The sequence below is a fragment of the Capra hircus genome, chromosome 8 (genome assembly GCF_001704415.2).
Source record: "Capra hircus breed San Clemente chromosome 8, ASM170441v1, whole genome shotgun sequence".
NCBI lineage: Eukaryota > Metazoa > Chordata > Mammalia > Artiodactyla > Bovidae > Capra > Capra hircus.
The window spans coordinates 11,473,911-11,495,551 of NC_030815.1; the positions used below are offsets into that span (position 1 = coordinate 11,473,911).

At 42.9% G+C, this 21,641-nt stretch overlaps 1 protein-coding gene across 1 annotated transcript in view; it reads right to left on the reverse strand.

The window, feature by feature from the left end:
• ACO1 (aconitase 1) overlaps positions 1-21,641 on the reverse strand; it is a 67,773-nt gene that overhangs the window by 34,398 nt on the left and 11,734 nt on the right. Inside the window, exons 2-4 of the mRNA XM_018051882.1 lie at positions 7,743-7,861; positions 3,696-3,864; positions 2,185-2,322 (exon numbers count right to left, since the gene is read on the reverse strand). Of these exons, the coding sequence (XP_017907371.1) occupies positions 2,185-2,322; positions 3,696-3,864; positions 7,743-7,839 (404 nt within the window). The 5' untranslated portion in view covers positions 7,840-7,861. The remainder of the gene's footprint in view (positions 1-2,184; positions 2,323-3,695; positions 3,865-7,742; positions 7,862-21,641) is intronic.

Below are 21,641 nucleotides of genomic sequence, written 5' to 3' on the forward strand. Positions count from 1 at the left end.
AGTACTCCTGCCTGGAAAATCCCATAGACGGAGGAGCCTGGAAGGCTGCAGTCCATGCGGTCGCTGAGGGTCAGATACGACTTCACTTTCACTTTCACTTTTTACTTTCATGCATTGGAGAAGGAAACGGCAACCCACTCCGGTGTTCTTGCCTGGAGAATCCCACGGATGGGGGAGCCTGGTGGGCTGCCATCTATGGGGTCGCACAGAATCGGACACGACTGAAGAGACTTGGCAGCAGCAGGTTTTCATTGAGCTGGGATCATTCTCACAGGCAATTTCTACCTGGCTCCTTGAGCTAACACATGAGCATGTTCCAAGTGTTATTAAGGATTTAAATATAACCCTAAAGGTTACTTAATATATTTATTTTAAGGATGTTATGTAATTTAATAAATCACTCTCCTTTGTTGGGACACCTAGAATGCTTTTAGGTTTTCTCTATTACAAATAATACTTTAAAGAGCACTATTTAGTCACTAAGCTTCTGCTGAATTTCAGAAATCTATAAAGGGTATGTTTAGAAGCATAAATCCCAGGACAAAGGATATGGCAATTTCTAAGGATCCAAATACACAGTGCTTTCATTATTTCTAATTTCCAGCACTATCAGCAGTGTATAAAAGTGTCTCCATCATGACACCTTTATAATTAATAACATTTATTTTCTAATCTTAACTATGTTGATAAGAGAAAATGGTATCTCAAGGATTTAATTTACCTTTTTATTACTTGTAAAGTTGAAAAGGTTGTATATACTGTTCACCATTTTCTTTTACTGTGAAATGTCTACTTTCCTTTGCCCATTTATTTGCTGGGTTTTACTGCTTCTTTTCTTTTTTCAAATAGGTTACACGTACTCTGTATATATTAAGGCTATTAACTCTTTTGAAAATATTTTTCAAGTTATCTCCTGTTAACTTTGAAGTCCTTACATCTATAGTTTTTGTGCCTTTGTTTCATTCATTGCCTCTCAATCGAGAAAAGTCTTTCTCATCAAGACATTTGATACATATAAAGTTACATTTTCTTCTAAATGTTTGATGATTTAATTTAAAAAATATTAATGCTTTCAATCATAGGTACTGTTTTTCCTACCAAAGAATTAATTTTCCCAGCATTGTATGCAGAACAGTTATTTCTTTTTAACTAAGGTTCTATCTAAAGTTGGAAATAATTTTACTTAGTTATGTTTCTAGGTGAAGGTATCAGCCTTCTAGCAGTACCTGGCTGCCCTCCCTGTATTCATATCCTTGTTGTATAATCTTGCAGTTATTGGAGTGTATGCCTCCACCCCTGACTTTGGGCTCGACCGCGGGCCTTGCTCTGATTAACATCATTGTGAACAGAAGTGATCAGATGTCAGTCCCTCATCAAGGCCTCGAGAGATACTGCAGGTTCCTGCTTGCTCTCTCAAGCCTCTGCGATGCCCAGACAGCTGCTTTCTCCAAAGCAGCCCACAGAGAATGGGGTAGGCCCAGCTGCCCTGCAGATGTGCAGTGTAAGCAGTCAACCCCGTCAAGGCTGGGTGAGGCACAGCTGCCCAACCGCACTCAGCTGAGATTAGCTGACCTCGCAACTAATTGGTAGATGTGTAAGAGATACATTTTTATCATCTACTGCCACTGAGATTTTACTGGTAGGTTATTGGTAGGGTTATAACAGGAAGAGAGAAGAGGATATCCTGAACTGTAGAAGAAACAGCGGAAAAGAAAGGTACAGACATTATGGACACTCATGTGGAGAGGCAGTGATGGCTGGATATAAAATAATTACTTGAAATCAAAAGAGGAATAAGGATCCAGTGGTTAGAAAAAGCAAAACAAAACACCTAAACACTTTTAAGGTCACACACATACTTGTACTAACAAGCCCTCCTGGCAGAAATCTGTTAGTGTTTTTCACCCAAACTTCAAGCTTAAACACAGCCTGCTCCCCTGAAGGAAGTAAAAAGAAAGAAAAAAAGATTAATGTCCCCATCACTAAAAAAAAAAAAAAACAAAAAAACTTCAAGGGAAAATATATAGTAAGTTTGAGTTTTTCTGAATATATCTTTCAAAGATTTTTCTTCTCTTATTTAATGATACACACACACACACACACACACACACACACACACGAAAGACTTATACTCCAAGATTTTGCACAAAGCAGAAAACCCAAATATTCATCCTAGTCTCTCACCTTCTGTTGAAATCAACCTGGATGGAATGATCAATGACAAGATCAGCAGGACAGATGGGGTTTATTTTCTCTGGATTGCCTCCTAACTTTTTCACAGCATCACGCATGGCAGCAAAGTCAACCACAGCTGGCACACCCCTAAGAAATGGGAAAATTAAGCAGAAAACAAATCTGTTAAACAAGTGTTATGTGGGTTTTTTCCAGCTTTTGTTTCTGCTGAAAATATTGGCAAGAGAGGTGAAGCTTTCTCACCAGTGGAGTAAATGATAGATGTCAGAAAAGTGAAAGCTGCTAAATACATTTCCTTGAGTGGAAATCACATCAGTAATGAGCATCATGGCTGAGCAGTACCTCTATATGCAATTTTATTCCTGCGTTAAAGTTAACAACCAAAGTGGTTTAGGCAGAGAAACTGTCAAAAAGCTGGCACTTAAAAACTTGAGAACTTTTTCTATCACTGTTCCCTACTCACATGGTGGGCTCGCAAAGTCTTTGGCAAGACATACAGATCACACCCTTCAACTTCAGACCAAATTTAAAGGAATGGATGTAACTCAGAAAAGCAGGCTGTGAATCAGGCTTATATTAAGCGCATCCTTCCTTTTGATTATATTAGAGAGTAAAATATGAGTAATCGTCCTCTAAAAAAATGAAATTTGGTCTCCAGAAGGAATAAAATAACATCGTTTAAAAAAATGACAAGGTAGGCTGTGAAGGGGTGAAGGGCTTCCCTGGAGGTCCACTGATTAAGAACCCACTTGCCAATGCAGGGAACACGGCTTCAATCCCTGATCCGGGAAGACCCCATACGTCCCAAGGCAACTCAGCCCGTGTGCCACAACTACTGAGCCTGTGCTCAAGAGCCCAGGAGCCGCAGCTGCTGAAGGCCACGCTTTGAGAACCTGTGCTGTGCAAGAAGAGAGAAGCCAGCACACCGCAGCGAGAGAGGGCCCCCGCTCACTGCAGCTAGAGGCCCAAGGGCAGCAGTGAAGGCAGCGCAGCCAAAAGTAAACAGACAAATCAGCAGACTGCCTTTTTAAGTGAGGCTGTGACGGGAAGCAGTTCTTGGGGCTAGCAGGGTGTGAGCAGACTTAACAGCAACACATCAGGCCTTGCAAACTACGCATCTCCCCTCCGGTGATCCAGATCAACATTCCAAAGATGTCTGTTTAAAACCTGGCTCCCTGGATGACCGGATGTGGGGGAGAAAAGATTCTAAGACAGTTCCACTTCATGCTGTCTCTTTCAACTTTTTTGCTAGTACACTGAGGGCTAGGATCATCAAGGCCAAGGACAATGACCTCCGCTGCTGGAAAAGGTGGATGAGTACCGTCCCTGAGATTATCTCTTGCCATCTGGGGTGACCGCCCTCTTTTGCTTTCAAGTATCTCTGAGTATTGAGTGAAAAATCACACAATCACTGTGTTGTTTTTTTGTTTTTGCCTTTAAAAAGCCTTCTCTACAGAGTGACAAGGGAGGGAGAGGAGAGAGTAAGGTGACACGAGGCTCACGTAAAGTCCTGCAGGATGACTCGGGCAGGCTTAAAGGGCACTTCTATGTTCTTATGCTGCATGACCTTCCAATTCAGGATATTTTCAACGTCATTCTTCTTCACCAAAAATTGATCACAGTTCCGAATGGCTGCCTCCAGGAGAACTCTGATAGAAAATGGTAAGGACCCTAGGAATAAAAGGAGAAAGCATAACAAAACAAACAAAAAACCATGAGCCATCTTATTATCAGAGCTCTTTAAAGCCTGTCTCCATCCAAACCTGATGCAAGGCAACATCCCCTCTAGTCTTTCAACAAGGAAAGAGAGCACATTTAAACTGATTTCAGCGATTTGAAATATCAGAATATTGAATGGGCTTGAGACATTCAGTTATTAGAAAATACCTACAGCCTAGGCAAAAATAAAATATCACAGTTAATTCTTTCATAGCCAGTGGCTGCCTAGCCTTGGAATCCAGTAATATAGCTTCCCTTAAGTTATCATGAAAGCAATCAGTCTAGATTATTTAATTTGCTGTATTACTGTTAGTGAGTAAAGCACACACATACACACATACAGAGTAGTATTTGTTATGAAACCTCAGTGTGTGAAAAATGAGAAAATAACCCCTTTACAAAGATTAAAATTAGACCCAAGAACAGTCATATATACCTTTCAAAGGAAATAAACACCTAAACTCCACGGAGTATGGTCATCGGTAACCATGTTTTTTAGAGTAACACAATGGTAATTTTTAAGAGAACTTAGTTTGCTTATAAAAGAAGTGGTTCATCTTGATACATAAGAATTATTCACTAGTATTATCCAGAAAAGGCAAGAGTACAAAGGCAGAAAGCATAGGAGTTGGGACCAAAAAGGCCTGTGTTTTCACCCTCTTCCGCTATCTTTTTGTTGCTGCTCAGTTGCCAAGTTGTGTCTCAGCTGCACACCATGAACTGCAGCATGCCAGGCTTCCCTGTCCTTCACTATCTTCCTGAGTCTGCTCAAACTCATGTCCACTGAATCAGCGATGCCCTCCAACCACCTTATCCTGTGTCGTTCCCTTCTACTCTTGCCCTCAGTCTTTCCCAGGATCAGGGTCTTTTCCAGTGAAACAGCATCAGGTAGCCAAGGAATCAGAGCTTCAGCTTCAGCATCGGTCCTTCCATTGGATAGTCAGGGTAGATTTCCTTTAGGTTTGACTGGTTTGATCCAGTGGATGTTGGCAATTTGATCTCTGCTACCCCTGCCTTTTCCAAATCCAGCTTGTACATCTGGAAGATGTACTTACTGCTGAAGCCTAGCTTGAAGGATTTTGAGCATTACCTTGCCAGTGTGTGAAAAGAGTACACTTGTGTGGTAGTCTGAACATTCCTTTGCATTGCCCTTTGGGATTGGAATGAGAACTGTCCTTTTCCAGGCCTGTGGCCACTGCTGAGTTTTCCAGATTTGCTGGCATATTGAGTGCAGCACTTTCACAGCATCATCTTTTAGGATTTGAAATAGTACTCTGCCTGGAAAATCCCATGGATGGAGGGACTTGGTAGGCTGCAGTCCATGGGGTCGCTAGGAGTTGGACACAACTGAGCGACTTCACTTTCATTTTTCACTTTCATGCCTTGGAGAAGGAAATGGCAACCCACTCCAGTGTTCTTGCCTGAAGAATCCCAGGGACCGGGGAGCCTGGTGGGCTGCCGTCTATGGGGTCGCACAGAGTTGGACACGACTGAAGTGACATAGCAGCAGCAGCAGCAGCAGCAGCAGCAGCTAGAATTCCATCACCTCCACTAGCTTTGTTTGTAGGAATGCTTCCTAAGAGCCACTTGACTTCACACTCCAGGAAATCTGCCTCTAGGTGAGTAATCACACCATCATGGTTATCTGGGTCATTAAGTTTTTCGTACACTTCTGTGTATTCTTGACACCTCTTCTTAATCTCTTCTGCTTCTGTTAGGTCCTTGCTGTTTCTGTCTTTTATTGTGCCCATCTGTGCATGAAATGTTCCCTTGGAATCTCTATTTTCTTGAAGAGATCTCTAGTCTTTCCCATTCTATTTTTTTTTTTTCTCTATTTATTTGCATTGTTCACTTAAGGCTTTCTTATCTCTCTTTGCTTTTCTCTGGAACTCTGCATTCAGTTTTGTGTCTCTTTCCCTGCCTTTCGCTTCTCTTCTTTTCTCCGCTATTTGTAAGTCCTTCTCAGACAACCATTTTGCCTTCTGGCATTTCTTCTTCTCGGGGATGGATTTGGTCACCACCTCCTGTACAGTGTTATGGACTACAGTCCATAGTTCTTCAGACACTCTGTCTACCATATCTAATCCCTTGAATCTATTTGTCACCTCCACTGTATAATCATAAAGGATTTGATTTAGGTCATACCTGAATGGTCTAGTGGTTTTCCCCACTTTCTTTAATTTAAGCCTGAATTTGGCAATAAGGAGTTCATGATCTGAGCCACAGTCAGCTCCAGGTCTTGTTTTTGCTGACTGTATAGAGCTTCTCCATCTTTGGCTGCAAAGAATATAATCACTCTGATTTTGGTATTGACCATCTGGTGATGTCCATAGGTAGAGCTGTCTCTTGTGTTGTTGGAAAAGGGTGTTTGCTCTAACCAGTATGTTCTCTTGGCAAAACTTTTGTTAGCCTTTGCCCTGCTTTGTTTTGTGCTCCAAGACCAAACTTGCCTGTTACTCCAGCTATCTCTTGACTTCCTACTTTTGCATTCCAGTCCCCTGTGATGAAAAGCACATTCTTTTTTTGTTGTTAGTTCTAGAAGGTCTTGTAGGTCTTCATAGAATTGTTCAACTTTAGCTTCTTTGGCATTAGTGGTTGGGGCAAGACTTGAATGTTGAATGGTTTGCCTTGGAAATGAACAGAGATCATTCTCTCATTTTTGAGACTGCACCCAAGTACTGCATTTCAGACTCTTGTTGACTGTGAGGGCTACTCCATTTTCTTCTAAGGGATTCATGTCCACAGTAGTCAGTATAATAATCATCGTTATTAAATTCTCCCTTTCCCATTTTAGTTCAGTGATTCCTAAAATGCCAATGTTTACTCTTGCCACTTCCTTTTTGACCACATCCAATGTACCTTGATGCATGGACCTAACATTCCAGGTTCCTGTTCAATACTGTTCTTTACAGCATTGGACTTTACTTTCACCACCAGACACAGCACAATTGGGCATCCTTTCCACTTTGGCTCAGCCTCTTCATTCTTTCTGAAGCTGTTTCTCTGCTCTTCCCCAGCAGCATACTGGACACCTACTGACCTTGGAGGCTCATCTTCCAGTGTCATATCTTTTTGCCTTTTCATACTGCTTATGGGGTTCTCAAGGCAAGAGTACTGGAGTGGTTTGCCATTCCCTTCTCCAGTGGAGCACGTTTTGTCAGGCCCTGACTAGCAGGGACATGTCCTTCTGCTGTCCCATGTAGCTCGAGGACGTGCCCAGTGCCCTGGCTGTCCCACTGCTGGTTCTCGTTGAGCGTGTAAACCTTCACTGGCTGCTGGGCATGTTGGTCAACATTCCACCCGGGGGCCTGGGCAAAGGCCCTGCTGGAGTTGCTGGCTGGAGCTGACTGATGTTGGAGGAAACCCAGGAGCGCAGGGCTCCCCAGCCTCTCTGCTGCCACTGCTCGCCCTAGGGCCAATCCGCCACCCAGTGGCCTGACTGTTGCTGCTGGCTGCCTACTACCTACATAGTTGTTATTTAACCATATCATTGATTCTTTTGGGGCCTCAGCTTCCTCAGGACTTTTTAATGTTTTTGAATATAGCCTGACAGGCTTGTTATTCAGATCAAATAATATACATGTACAAATACTCTCTATATCAAGTGTTATATAAATGTTATATGTATATAATCATTATCTACTTGAAAATGAGCAATGTAAGAAGGGTGTGTGTGTGTATTTCTGTGGTTAATCCAAGACCATTCAGCCATTCTCTGCTACTCCCTCTTCCAACTCTCCTAAAGGCTGATTTATTAGGTAGTTTACTTATTATGCAACTGACACGCCAATTGCTATCAGAGCATTTATATCAAAGAGCCAGGTGCCTACCATATCTGGAATCCTCCAATTTATTCAAATTGAAGAACTTCTTTCCTGGTTGTGCAGGATCCAAAGGCTCAACAAGGTGTGCGAATGGGTTGCTCATGATTCCTGATGACCACGTGTCCCTGAAAAGGACAGAGAACATTTAATTTCTCCTCTCAAAGCTGGATCTTATTTATTCCAATGAGTATTTGCCCTCTTTAACAGTTATGATACACACTGACTTCATGAAATCACTTATTATCTTTTCAGAGTGGTGGGAAGGTGGGACACGAATACCAGAATGATATTCTTAGCAAAGAAAATGACCTCTGTGAAGCTCCTATGAAAGCTAGCATTCACCTCTCAAGAGTGTAGATTCCAAACTTCTTTTGTCTTATATCTACAACTTTCCAACATGGCACTGATAAGACATGAGGCAGAAGGGAAATGAAGGAAGTGTCACACGGCAAGTTGCGAACACATGAACATCTGAGCTGGATTCATGCTTTGCTTGACCAGAGGTAAGAGGTCGGAGCAGGTGACATTGTACAACTACATAAAACCTGAACTCTGGGAAAGCAGGCTTGAAAACAGCTGTTTTCTTCTGTAGTTGCCTCTGCAGCATTTTAAATAAACTTGTTAGTTAGAAGTCTTCTGGACTCACTTTTACATAATGGTAGCGAGAGTGTGTTCACATCAAGGAATCTTTAAGGTACCTGGTAGATGTATAAAAGGCTAAACTCACAAATAAGTTTGGAGAGGACCCTCTACCCCAGCTCTGGGCAGAACTTCTCCTGTATCTTTTTATAAATTGTAAGTGGTGAACGAAAAATATCTGGCCTGCACCATACAGATAAACAGCGATTCAAATAACTATAAGACTTAGAGTAAAACACTCCAGGGCAGGAGCTGGAAGACTTGCTTTCTAAATCTACGTCTTTGGCGAAAATCCTTATCAGTCCATTCTTCAGTCTTAATTATTACATAAGAATAGTAAAATTTCCCTACTTAATCCAAGTTTTATGAATAAATATTTAAAAGTTCAACCTATTTTGGGGATGACTGATATGAAATGATCAACATATTACTATAAAATGAGAAAAATGAAAAGATATATATCTCGATAAACCCATCATAAATTGGAAATACCATAAGCTGAAATGCATTTAATGTACTAAGCTACTGAACATCATAGTTTAGCTAAGCCTACCAGGATATTCTCAGAACTCTTAATGCTAGCTTACAGTTGGGCAAGATAACCTCACACAGAGTTGAGTATCTCATGTAATGTATTGACTACTGTATTGAAAATGAAAAACAGAGTGGCTGTTTGAGTACAGAATGGCTGTGAGGTTGTTCATCCCAGGGATGGCATGACTGACTAGGAGCTGCGGCTACAGCTACTCACGATCACAGTAGAGTACTGTACCGCATAGCACCAGCCCGGGCAAGGATCAAAACTCAAAACTCACAGTGTGTTTCCACTGAATGCCTATTGCTTTTGCTCCAAAGTGGTAAAAAAAAAAAACAAAAAAAACACCCGTAAGCTGAACCACTGTAAATCGAGGACTGTAGAGAAAAGAGCTGTTTGTAAGGATGAGCAGTGACAGCGGCTCTTGTCTCCAGAGACAGGCCCATGTTTTCATCAAGACACAAAACAGACTGCTTCCTTTAGGGAATGCGTGAGTTACAGTTGCTCAGCCGTGTCCAACTCTTTGCGACCCCACGGACTGTAGCCTGCCAGGCTCCTCTGTCTACAGGATTCTCCAGACAAGAATACTGGAGTGGGTTGCCATTCCCTTCTCCACGGGATCTTCCCAACCCAGGGATCAAACCTGGGGCTCCTACACTGCACGCAGATTCTCTACTGTCTGAGCCAAGAGGGAAGCCCCTTAAGAGGGACAGAGGCCTGAAAGTCAGGACCGGGAGGACAACTCACATTTATCGTATATCCTTTGGTATTGTTTGCATTTTAAACTGAGTACAAATAAAGTTGTTTGAAAATGAGTTAAAAACTTAAGAGAGAGAATGTGTTCATTCACTCTGTCTGAAGCCCAGTGCTGGGCTACTCTGATGAGAGGCAGCTGAATGAGGAGTAGCCCTGCCTTCCTGGAGTTCCCCGTGCAGGAGGGCCAGGATGGTCTGGGCACCTGTAATGGACAGGAGAGAATGCAGTGGAAAGGCATGTGTGTGTGAGAGAGACAGTGTGTGTGTGTGTGTGTGTGTCTGTCTGTGTAGAGGTGGAGCGGGTGGGGTGGGGGTGGGGAAACGGATCTGATTCGCACCTTGTTGCTAGGAGTGGCTTCTTTCCCCTGCATCCATATGGTATTTTTTTTTTTTAATCTTTATTGAATTTGTTCTAGTATTGCTTCTGCTGTGTATGTTCTGGTTTTTGGGCCTCAAGGCATGTGGGATCCTAGCTCCCCAACCAGGGATCAAACCGGTACTCCCTGCATTGGATGGCAAAGTCTTAACCAGTGGGCGGCCGTGGAAGTCCCATCCCACGTGGTTTTTGCTGGAGCTGCAATTTGGTGAGCGAGGCTAAAGGCCAAGTGACTGCCTTCTCTAGGAATTCTGGAACTGAAACTACAGAAAGGCCAGCAGGGGACGCTGGGGCATGCTGCAGCTCTATTTACAAAAGCACGTACCCCAGGTCATCTGCAGCAGAATTACCTGGGGATCTTTCTTGTTAAAAATAGACTCCTGAGTCCCAACCCCGCTCCCCAGGCTGCTGAATCAGAAGGGACTGGGGAAGCAGCAGGACCCAATAATCTCCCAGGTGTCTCTAGAAGGTGTCCAGTCTGAGAATCATTGCTGGACAGTGTGGAGGGTCAGGTGAGGAACGCCCACTTACTTCAGAAGGCAGTGAGGTACCATGGAAGGGAGATGTGTAAGATGGTGAGGGAATGAAACCAAAATACCACCCCAATTCAGGAAGGGGCCCTGAACAAGGGAAGCAGGCAGTGCCCGGCCAGGCAGCTCAGGCATTGTTTGCCCCGCCAAGGGAGCAGCACCCACTTGGCTCCAGCCACAGGCTGCATGCAGGAATGCCAGCCCGGTGTGGACGGTGTTCAAGCGAGGCTGGCAACCTGGATTTCCACCCAAACTCTCTTGATTTACAAATGTTGGTAACTATATTTTCCTAAATGACTGAGTGGGCCTGCACCATGATGGCCAAACCAAACACGCCCATGGGCGAGCCCTGACCTGCGTTCTCACTCAGCCTGGCAGATGTTTTGGAGGAATGGTAGGAAACTAAAGAGAAAACTTGGGCAAGGAAACTCTGGAAGTGTTGGGGACCTTTTGCAAAACCAGGCATGGTGGCCAGGTCATATCTTTAAAAAGTCTTAAGTCACATTAAATCATTTCTGTTTCTCTGTCAAGCCCTAAAAGGGCTAGTTTGCCAAAATTCTATAGGCAAACCAGTTGCTAAATTGTACCCATATCTGCCGTGATGCGGTAAGAACTCAACATGTCAATTTGCTTCCCTGAAGCTTACAAATGTGGGCTTCCCAGGTGGCGCTAGCCGTAAAGAACCTACTTGCCAATGCACAAGGCATGAGTCGCAAGTTCGATACCTGGATCAGGAAGATCCCCCGGAGGAGGGCATGGCAACCCACTCCAGTATTCTTGCTTGGAGAATCTCATGGACAGAGGAGCCTGGCAGGCTACAGTCCATGGGGTAGCAAGGAGTCAGACATGACTGAAGCGACTCAATACAGCTTACAGATGCCCCCAGCAGAACTCTGGAAGTCTTACATGATTCTTGCTGTTCCTACCACCCTACAAAGCCAGCTGGTATTTCAGGATGGATATATGTCTCCTTGGTGGCTTAGATGGTAAAGAATCTGCCTGCAGTGCAGGAGACCTGGGTTTGATCCCTGGGTCGGAAAGATCCCCTGGAGAAGGAAATAGCAACCCACTCCAGTATTCTTGCCAGAATAATCCTGTGAACAGAGGAGCCTGGTGGGTTACAGTCTATGGGGTTGCAAAGAGTCAGACATGACTGAGCGACTTTCACTCATTCACTCACATATGGTGACCAGTGTGGCTCTTGTAGAAAATATGTTGTGTAACACACTATCTGCCTCCTTTTTTCTTTAAAACCTACATAATTATCTAGTTTCAGTACATAAATGAAGGAAATCTTACTTGCAGAAGTTAGGAGACAGACGAACCAATTACTGATTACTAAGTATCAGGATGTACCGTTGACTTCATACCATCTTCTATAACCCTGGCCACAACTCTGTAAATTTCAGCCTACTATTACTCTCATTTTATAGCAGAGAAGACCGCAGCTCTGAGACATGAATAGCTCGCCACAGGGCAAACATCCAGTTAGAGGCAGAGCTAGGCTTTGATCTCTGGCTTTCTCTACCAGCTCCTTGGGGCCACCTCTCGAGGTGTGGCAACTCCTCATCTGAAGGAGGTGCTGGCTGGAGGCCACCAAGCAACCCCTAGTGTTGATAAAAAGCCAGGAGACTTGCGGGCCTGCAAAATCCTCCTACAAGCCTCAGTTCTGAATACTAGAGTCGCCTTTCCTTCTATCCAGGGCTCAGCCAGCACAGTGGCCTGGGCTGGGCACTGATTGCCACACGTCCCTTGCCACTCTGAGCCCCAGGTCAGTGGAAAGCAAGAGCAGCTGTATTTTTGCAACCCCAAACTGGTTTTGCTTGGAAGTTGGGAAATGTCTACTCCTCACCCTTCTCCCCCAACCCCTGCTTTAAATCTGGAGGGTTCTGGAAATCAGAGCCACTCCAAAGTTTCACTCACTTTGTCGTTTGTATTTCAAATGATATTATAGGAGTTCACAGTGCTTCAGGAACCCCAAGAGGGAGCCAAAGTGACCACATTCCAAGCAGGGTGTGAGGAGAAGGATCTCTGCCTTGGGGACAAGCCAGACCAGAGCAGAATCTAGGCATCAGGGATATACGTAGGTCTGCCTGACCCTCTCCAGAACCCTCAAACCCCATCCCCAAGCCTCAAGTATTATTACTACGGGACCTGCAGCCCCAAATTATCCCGAGACCTGTGATTTTGCTAGAAACCCCACCAACTGGCCAGGGAATCTTGTCTACTTCCACAGTCACAGAAACCACAGACCTCGTTGCTTCAACTCCTTTCCTATCTGCTCTGCCTTGTTCCCTTTCGTCTGTTTTATCTAACCCCCATTCAATACTAATAAGGGAGGAATGAACAAACAGGATTGTTTTGGAGAGAGTGGAGTGTTATCCTAGGTTTTTTCTTTTATGGAAAGAGGAAAGGTTAGTGTATACATGGAAATACGTTCGGGTTGCTGCCTCTTCTGTTCCACAGAATAAGGTGGTACTGCATGGAGGCAAAGGATAAAAAGAGGAAAAGAAAAGAAGAAAAGAGATTTTTTAAAAAAGAAAGGAAAGCAGGGGAAATGTTATATTTAAGCAGCGAGTTTGCAGCTCATTCAGCGCTTGTCCTTCCTGAACACTTGTGTTGAGAAGGCCAGAACTGCTGACCTTTGCCTCTGAATCAAGCGGGACCCAGGGACAGTTCTTAAACAAAAGGAATCCAAAAAGAGACCTTTGTACTGTCTCTGAAACCCTTCACTACATCTGTGTACATTTTGAAAGAAAAGATAATTGTTTGGTAGAGAAATGGGTGTTTCTCAAAGCTAACCCATCCTGAAATACCAGCTGGGTCACTTAGCATGACCCTTACAGGTACATTCTGTGCACGGAGGAGTGGGAGTGGGGTAGGGAGTGCTGGACACCAGAATTTTAAAGTAAATCACTAAAAATACTAAACAGTAGGCACGGGTGGGCAGATCTGAGACATTTACCAAGTGAACTGTGCTCCTTGTAAAAAGCTCAGTGCAGGGATCCTTTCCAGCCGCACACAGCGCTGCTGCCTACTGATCTTTGGCCTCAGTTTAGGGCGTGGGCGGGAGGCTTGGAGAGGCACCTTCACTTGTGCCTAAGCCACATGGCACCAGCCCATCACCATGCCCCGTGTGCTTGTGCTCAGTCGCTCAGCCACACCCGACCCTTTCGTGATCCCATGGACTGTAGCCCACCAGGCTCCTCTGTCCATGGCAATTCTCCAGGCAAGAATATTGGAGTGGGTTGCCATGCCCTCCCCCAGGGGATCTTCCCAACCCAGAGACTGAACCCACGTCTCCCGCATTGCAGGCAGATTCTTTTACCATCTGAGCCATCAGAGAAACCCACCACTCCCTAGGTGAGCACAGTAGATGCTGAGGATGCAATGAGATAAATCAGAGAATGTTGAGCCTTCCTTGAAAGAACTGTAGATATCACCAACATTCCCCTGACGAGGAAATAGAGTCCCTAAAAAGAAGGTGATAGCCTGGGGGGTGGTTACAGGATTGTTAAGTGGCAGAACGAGGAAGAAAATATATCTGATTTTCCTTCCAATTAAAAGTACATTTCCCTGGCAGGGGTGAAAAAAAAAAAAACAAACTTAAAATCCTCCATAAATAGAGTTTAAAAAGTACTACTTAGACATATTACAGTCTTCTGGCACTTTCATGAGTTAGCTTTATAATCATTCACTGAACCTTCTATGATTCAAAATTCCAGAGAACTGACTGACAGCTAAACTTTGGGAAAACAACTTGTGGTTAAGTTTTTAACTATCTGGATGTTCTGGATGACTAGTTTATTCCAAGAGAGGCAGACGAGTAAGGGTAAATCAATCCTATAGATGTAAATATCAGACTCACATACTATTGTATAAGTAAATAAAAACAAGAAAGATATAAAGTTAAGGTATACAGATAGTTAACAGCCACAAGAAAAGATGTTCAACATGACTTCTCATCAGAAAAATGCAACCCAAGACCACAATGTCAGTGGTTTTGCAAATCAAAACCAGTCTCACACCAATAAAAATGGCTACCATGAGAAGAAGACATACAGATGGCTAACAAACACATGAAAAGATGCTCAATATCAGTCATCGTCAGAGAAATGCAGATCAAAACCACAATGAGGTACCACTTCACACCAGGAGAATGTCTGCGATCCAAAAGTCTGCAAGCAATAAATGCTGGAGAGGGTGTGGAGAAAAGGGAACCCTCTTACACTGTTGGTGCGAATGCAAACTAGTCCAGCCATATGGAGAACAGCGTGGAGATTCCTTAAAAAACTGGAAATAGAACTGCCTTATGACCCAGCAATCCCACTGCTGGGCATACACACCAAGGAAACCAGAATTGAAAGAGACACATGTACCCCAATGTTCATCACAGCACTGTTTACAATAGCTAGGACGTGGAAGCAACCTAGATGTCCATCAGCAGATGAATGGATAAGAAAGCTGTGGTACATATACACAATGGAATATTGCTCAGCTATTAAAAAGAACACATTTGAATCAGTTCTAATGAGGTGGATGAAACTGGAGCCTATTATACAGAGTGAAGTAAGCCAGAAAGAAAAACACCAATACAGTATATTAATGCCTATATATGGAATTTAGAAAGATGGTAATGATAACCCTATATGTGAGACAGAGACACAGATGTATAGAACAGTCTTTTGGACTCTGACGGAGAAGACGAGGGTGGGATCATTTGAGAGAATAGCATTGAAACATGTATAATATCATATGTGAAACAGATCGCCAGTCCAGGTTCGATGCATGAGACGGGGTGCTCAGGGCTGGTGCACTGGGATGACCCTGAGGGATGGGATGGGGAGGGAGGAGGGAGGGGGGTTCAGGATGGGGAGCACATGTACAACCATGGCTGATTCATGTCAAGGTATGGCAAAACCCATACAATATTGTAAAGTAATTAGCCTCCAATTAAAAAAATAAATTAAAAATTAAAAATATATATAGCATTAAAAAAAGACACAATCTCATAATCTTGCAAGATAGGTGAATTAATAATATAACTATTTTTCATGAGAAAAAAGAGAAAAGACCACAAATAACAAATGGTGGCCAGGATGTGGGGAAAAGGGAACCGTCATATGCTGTTGGTAGGAATGTCAATGGATACAGCCACTGTGGAAAATAGTATGGAGGTTCTCAAAAAACTAAAACCAGAACTACAATATGATCCAGCAATTCCACTGCTGGGTATATATCCAAAGGAAACGCAAACACTAATTTGAAAAGATACATGCACCCCAACGTTCAAAGCAGCATTCTTTACAATAACTAAGATATGCGAGCAACCTAAGTATCCATCAACAGATGAATGGATAAAGAAGATGTGATATATAATATATATATATATATACACACACACATATATATAATATATATGTTTAATGGAATACTACTCAACATGAAAAAGAATGAAATTTTGCCACTTCTACCAACTAGACTTGAAGGAAATAAGTCAGACAAATATGATATATTTTCACTTACACATGGAATTGAAAGAATAAAACAAATGAACATAACAGAACAGAAACAGCACAAAATAGACACAGAGATCAACAGGGAAGAACAGAGGGCTCAGAAATAAATTCACACACGGATGGTCAGTTAATCTACAATCAAGGAGGCAAGAATATACAGTGAAGGAAAAACACTCTCTTCAATAAGTGGTACTGGGAAAAGTGGACAGCTACATGTAAAAGAATAACATAAGGACATTTTCTAATACTATACACAAAATAAACTCAAAGTAGATTAGAAGCCTACATTTAAGACCAGAAACCATAAAACTCCTTGAAGAAAACATCGGTGGAACACTCTCTGACGTAAGCCATAGCAATATATTCTTGGACCTGTGTCCAAAAGCAAAATAAAAATAAATCACGGGACCTAATTAAATATATAGCTTTTGCACAGCAAAGGAAACCATTGGCAAAATGAAGACAACCTATGAAATTAGAGAAAATATTTGCAAATAATACGACCAATAAAGGGTTAGTTAATATTCAAAATACATAAACAGCTCATACAATTCAATACCAAAAAAAAACCCCAAACAACTCAATTAAAAATAAGACCTAGAATAACCTATGTGAAATCTTAAAAATTAAACAAATTAGTGAATATTTAAAAAAAACCTCACAGATATAAACAAACTAGCGATTAATATTGGGGAGGAGACGGTGAGGAGGGCAAGACAGGGGTAGAGGACTTCAAGGTATAAACTATGTATAAAATAAGCTACAAAGATGCATTGTACAGCACAGGGACTATAGCCAATATTTTACAGTAACCGTAAGTGGAGTATAACCGTTAGAAATTGTGAATCACTATGTTATACCCCTGAAATCTAGAAAAAGATCAGAAAACTATTGGTACAGTAAAATAAAATTTTAAAAACAGATATTCATTGTGGAAACATTAGAATATGCAAGTAAACGAAAAGAAGAAAATAAGTCACCTGTAACACCATGGTGTGGAGTTTCATTTAACATGAATTTTAAATGTATTTGGATTTTTAAAAAATGGATTAGACCTCATATTGCTTTGTAAACTGCTTCCCCCCCCCCCACTTATCAGTAGACCACAAACATCTTTATGGAGCCATCATGTGATTTTTTTTTATATGGTATTTCATATCACTTTTAACTACACCATAAAAATCTCTCCTTCAGTCATGTAATAATTTATTTAAATTTCTTATTATTAAAATGTGTAGGTGGTATCCAAGCATTAACATTCAAACACTGCTTGCACTTTTTGCATACACTTCTTTAGATAGGTCCTTAATCCAGTTCCTCAAAATAAACCCTGAGCTCTCAGTTCCTCGAAGTAGGACAGCTGGGTGGAAGGATCCGATAGCTCCATTTGGATACACATCACCAGGCCGCCAGGGAAAGGCTGTACCAATTTTATGACCCTTCTCTGACGCAGAGTAAAAACAAAAGTGCCTAAACCAGGGAACATAATTTGTCTTTATCTTTTCCAAACTGAGAGATTAAAAAGTTAACCTTGGGCATTTGTCTAACGGCTAGTAAAGGTGAGTACTTTTCCATCCTTCTCTTAGACATCTGAATTTCTTCTGTAAGCTCCGTCTGCCAGAAAGGCCAAACTGAGTGACGCTGAGATGGCCTCTGGTGACCAAATGTTCTCATACCTGAAGGGACGTTGCTGAGTTATTCCTGTGGATGAGACTCAGCTCTGTAATTCGGGAGAGGCACGGACTTGCCTCTTGGCCTCTATCTGATGTCGAGACCTGCAAGATTCCCCTTTACAAGCAGGGAGCCCTGACAACCTGATGCATAACCTGACCCCATGCTCAGGTGCACTGTGCACCTCGCTGGTTAGAGCCGCGCATGTGACCGATTCCTGACAGCGTGGGCAAAATCTCTACTGGGATCAGTGAACGCTGCTACCTGTTACCCAGACCATTTTCAAGCCCAGGCAGCAGTCTTACTAATGGATTTTGTGAGGGAGACTGAGTAGCTTATGGGCAGGACACTGCTAAACCGTCGCTCTTGCTAGAAGACTGTTGTTGTAGTTGTTTAGGTGCTAAGCCATGTCTCTCTGTGACCCCATGGACTGCAGCACACCTTCACTATCCTTCACTTCCCTGTAAAGGACTGTCTCCCAGAGTCTGCTCAAACTCATGTCCATTCAGTCAATGATGCCATCCAACTATCTCATCCTTTGTTGCCCTCTTCTACTGCCCTCAGTCTTTTCTAGCAGCAGGGTCTTTCCCAGTGAGTCAGCTCTTCATATCATGTTGCCAAAGTATTGGAGCTTCAGCTTTAGCGTCGGTCCTTCCAATGAATATTCGGGGTTGATTTCCTTTAGGATTGACTGATTTGATCTCCTTGAGTCTAAGGGACTCTCAAGAGTCTTCTCTAGTACCACAGTTAGAAAGCATCAGTTCTTTGGTGCTCAGCCTTCTTTATGGTTGTCCAACTCTCACATCCATACATGACTACTGGAAAAACCACAGCTTTGACCAGACGGACCTTCATCGGCAAACTGATGTCTCTACTTTTTTTTTTTTTTTTAAAGATTTACTCACTTGGCTGTGGTGGGCCTTTGCTGCTGCACACAGGCTTTCTAGTTGCTGAGAGCGGGGACTACTCTTCAGTTGCAGTGCTTGGGCCTCTCCCTGCAGGGGCCTCTCCTGCTGCAGAGCACAGGCTCTAGGGTGTGCAGGCTATGGCAGTCGTGGCGGATGGGCTCCAGAATGCTGGCATGTGAGATCGTCCCAGGCTAGGGATTGAAGCGGTGTCCTGTGCATCGCAAGGTGGATTCTCAACCCCTGGACCACCAGGGAAGCCTAGTCTCTGCTTTAGGTCTACGCTGTCTAGGTTTGTCACAAACCTAGACACTTGCTCGTTTTATTTCAAGGAGCAAGTGTCTTTTAATTTCATTGCTGCAGTCATCATCTGCAGTGAGTCTGGAGCCCAAGAAAGCAGTCTGTCACCGTTTCCATTGTTTCCCCAACTATTTGCCATGAAGTCATAGGACTGGATGCTATGACCTTAGTTTTTCCAATGTTGAGTTTTAAGGCAGTATTTTCACTCTCCTTTTTCACCCTCATCAAGAGGTTCTTTAGTTATTTTTCACTTTCTGCCATAAAGGTGGTGTTATCTACATATTTGAGGTTATTGATATTTCTCCCAGCAATCTTGATTCCAGCTTGAGCTTCATCCAGCCTGGAATTTCACAATATACTCTGCAAAGAAGTTAAATAAGCAGGGTGAAAATATATAGCCTTGACGTACTCCTTTCCCATTTTGAATCAGTTCATTGTTCCATGTCCCGTTCTAACTGTTGCTTCCTAACTTACATACAGGTTTTGCAGGAAACAGGTAAGGTGATCTGGTATTCCTACCTCTAAGAATTTTCCACAGTTTGTTGTGATCCACACAGTGAAAGGCTTTAGCATTGTCAACGAAGCAGATGTTTTTCTGGAATTCCCTTGCTTTTTCTATGATCCAACGGATGTTGGCAATTTGATCTCTGGTTCCTCTGCCTTTTCTAAATCCAGTTTGTATATCTAAGTTCTTGGTTCACATTCTACTGAAGTCTGGCTTGAAGGATTTAAGCATTACCTTGGTAGCACGTGAAATGAGTGCAACTGTTCTGGTAGTTTGAACATTCTTTGGCATTCTTTGCCCTTCTTTGGGATTGGAATGAAAACTTTCCCAGTCCTGTGGCCACTGCTGAGTGTTCCAAATTTGCTGGCATATTGAGTGCAGCACTTTCACAGCATCATCTTTCAGGATTTGAAGTAGCTCAACTGGAATTTCATCACCTCTACTAGCTTTGTTCGTAGGGATCCTTTCTAAGGCCCACTTGACTTCACATTCCAAGATGTCTGGCTCTAGGTGAGTGATCACACCATCGTGGTTATCTGTGTCATTAAGACTTGTTTTGTACAATTCTTCTGTGTATTCTTGCCACCTCTTCTTAATATCTTCTGCTTCTGTTAGGTCCATACCGTTTCTGTCCTTTATTGAAGGACAGAAGACTGCCTGGGACCACATACCAGCTGACAGTGATGGTATCTGTTTGGTACAGTCAGATTTGTAGAGATGTTTGCAATAGGTGAATGATTTCAGCTAAATGCCAATGATAAAATAAGATTCGCCTTTTCAGGTCTCTTTCCAGGCTTTGGAGATATAATTCTAATTACATTTAGCTGCTTCTACTGTCACAGTTGAATCCTCTTAGGTTATTTTGTGATAGAGAAAGAAGCATGGATGTGAACGACCCCTATGACCAACCACAGGATTCCCAGGCACCAGCAGGAAGGAGCAGAGGAAAGCTGTAACCCAGGCAGCAGAACTCCTGTCAGAAGTGGGTGGGGTGTCTCTTGTGCCATCCAAACACTTCATTTAGGAAGAGAGGGGAAGCTGGGGACAGACAGGTATACACTGTGTAGTTAAAATGGATAACCAACAAGGGCCTACTGTAGAGCACAGGGAACCCTGCTCGATGTTATGTGGCAGCCTGGATGGGAGGGGAGTGAGGGGAGAATGGATACATGTATGCGTGTGGTTGAGTCCCTTTGCTGTTCACATGAAGCTACCACAACACTGTTAATAGGCTATACCCTAGGGGAAAATTAAAAATTAAGAACAACAACAACAACGACAACTATAAGTGGGGAGAAAAGGGTTTGGGGTGGGGTGGAGACTGTGCATATCAGTTCCCTGGAAAGCTTCTATAGTTTGAAAGGCTTTCAGGTGATTCACTGAGAACCTCTGTGCTATGGTCTAAAGTACAGACAACACGCCCTCTGAATTACTTATTGAGCACATCTAAGACACACAGAGTGGATTTTTTAAATCTGTGCAAACATCAGAAAGAGGTGTATTCTGTAATTCATACGGTTTATTCACCTTGCTTCTCACAGTTTCCTAAATACACCCTTCCTGATTTTTCCTAGCTTGCAATCCAAAGTAACATAACATCGCTGCATCTCTCAGAGTTTACTTCAGTTCACTCTCAAGATTAGCTGTGCTTCCTTTTCTTCTGTTTAAAGAGAAATTAATTGGTCCCGCTCCCAAACTGACTGCTGTGTATCTAAACATCATGCTGCTTATAAACAGCTTTTTGTCAAAAGTGAGATTCCAAGGATGTCTATGTATATATAAACACGATTGAGGTCAGAACCATTCAGGCCAGCAAACCACCATGCTGGTCAGCTTGGTTCTTTTACAAACGAGAGAGCTAGAAATGTTTGTTTTTTTGCTTTATTTGATGCAGATGCATCTGGGAAGCTGAAATAGCTAAATATCTCTGAATATTCCCAGCATGTGTGTGTTAGTTACTCAGTTTTTGTCCGACTCTTAGCGACCCCGGGAACAGTAGCTGGCTAGGCTCCTCTGTCCGTGGAATTCTCTAGGCAAGACTACGGAAGTGGGTTGCCATTCCCTTCTCCATGGGATCTTCTCAACTCAGGGATCAAACCCAGATCTTCTGTGTTGCAGGCAGATTCTTTACTGTCTGAGCTACCAAGGAAGCCCAATTTTCAGAGACCAA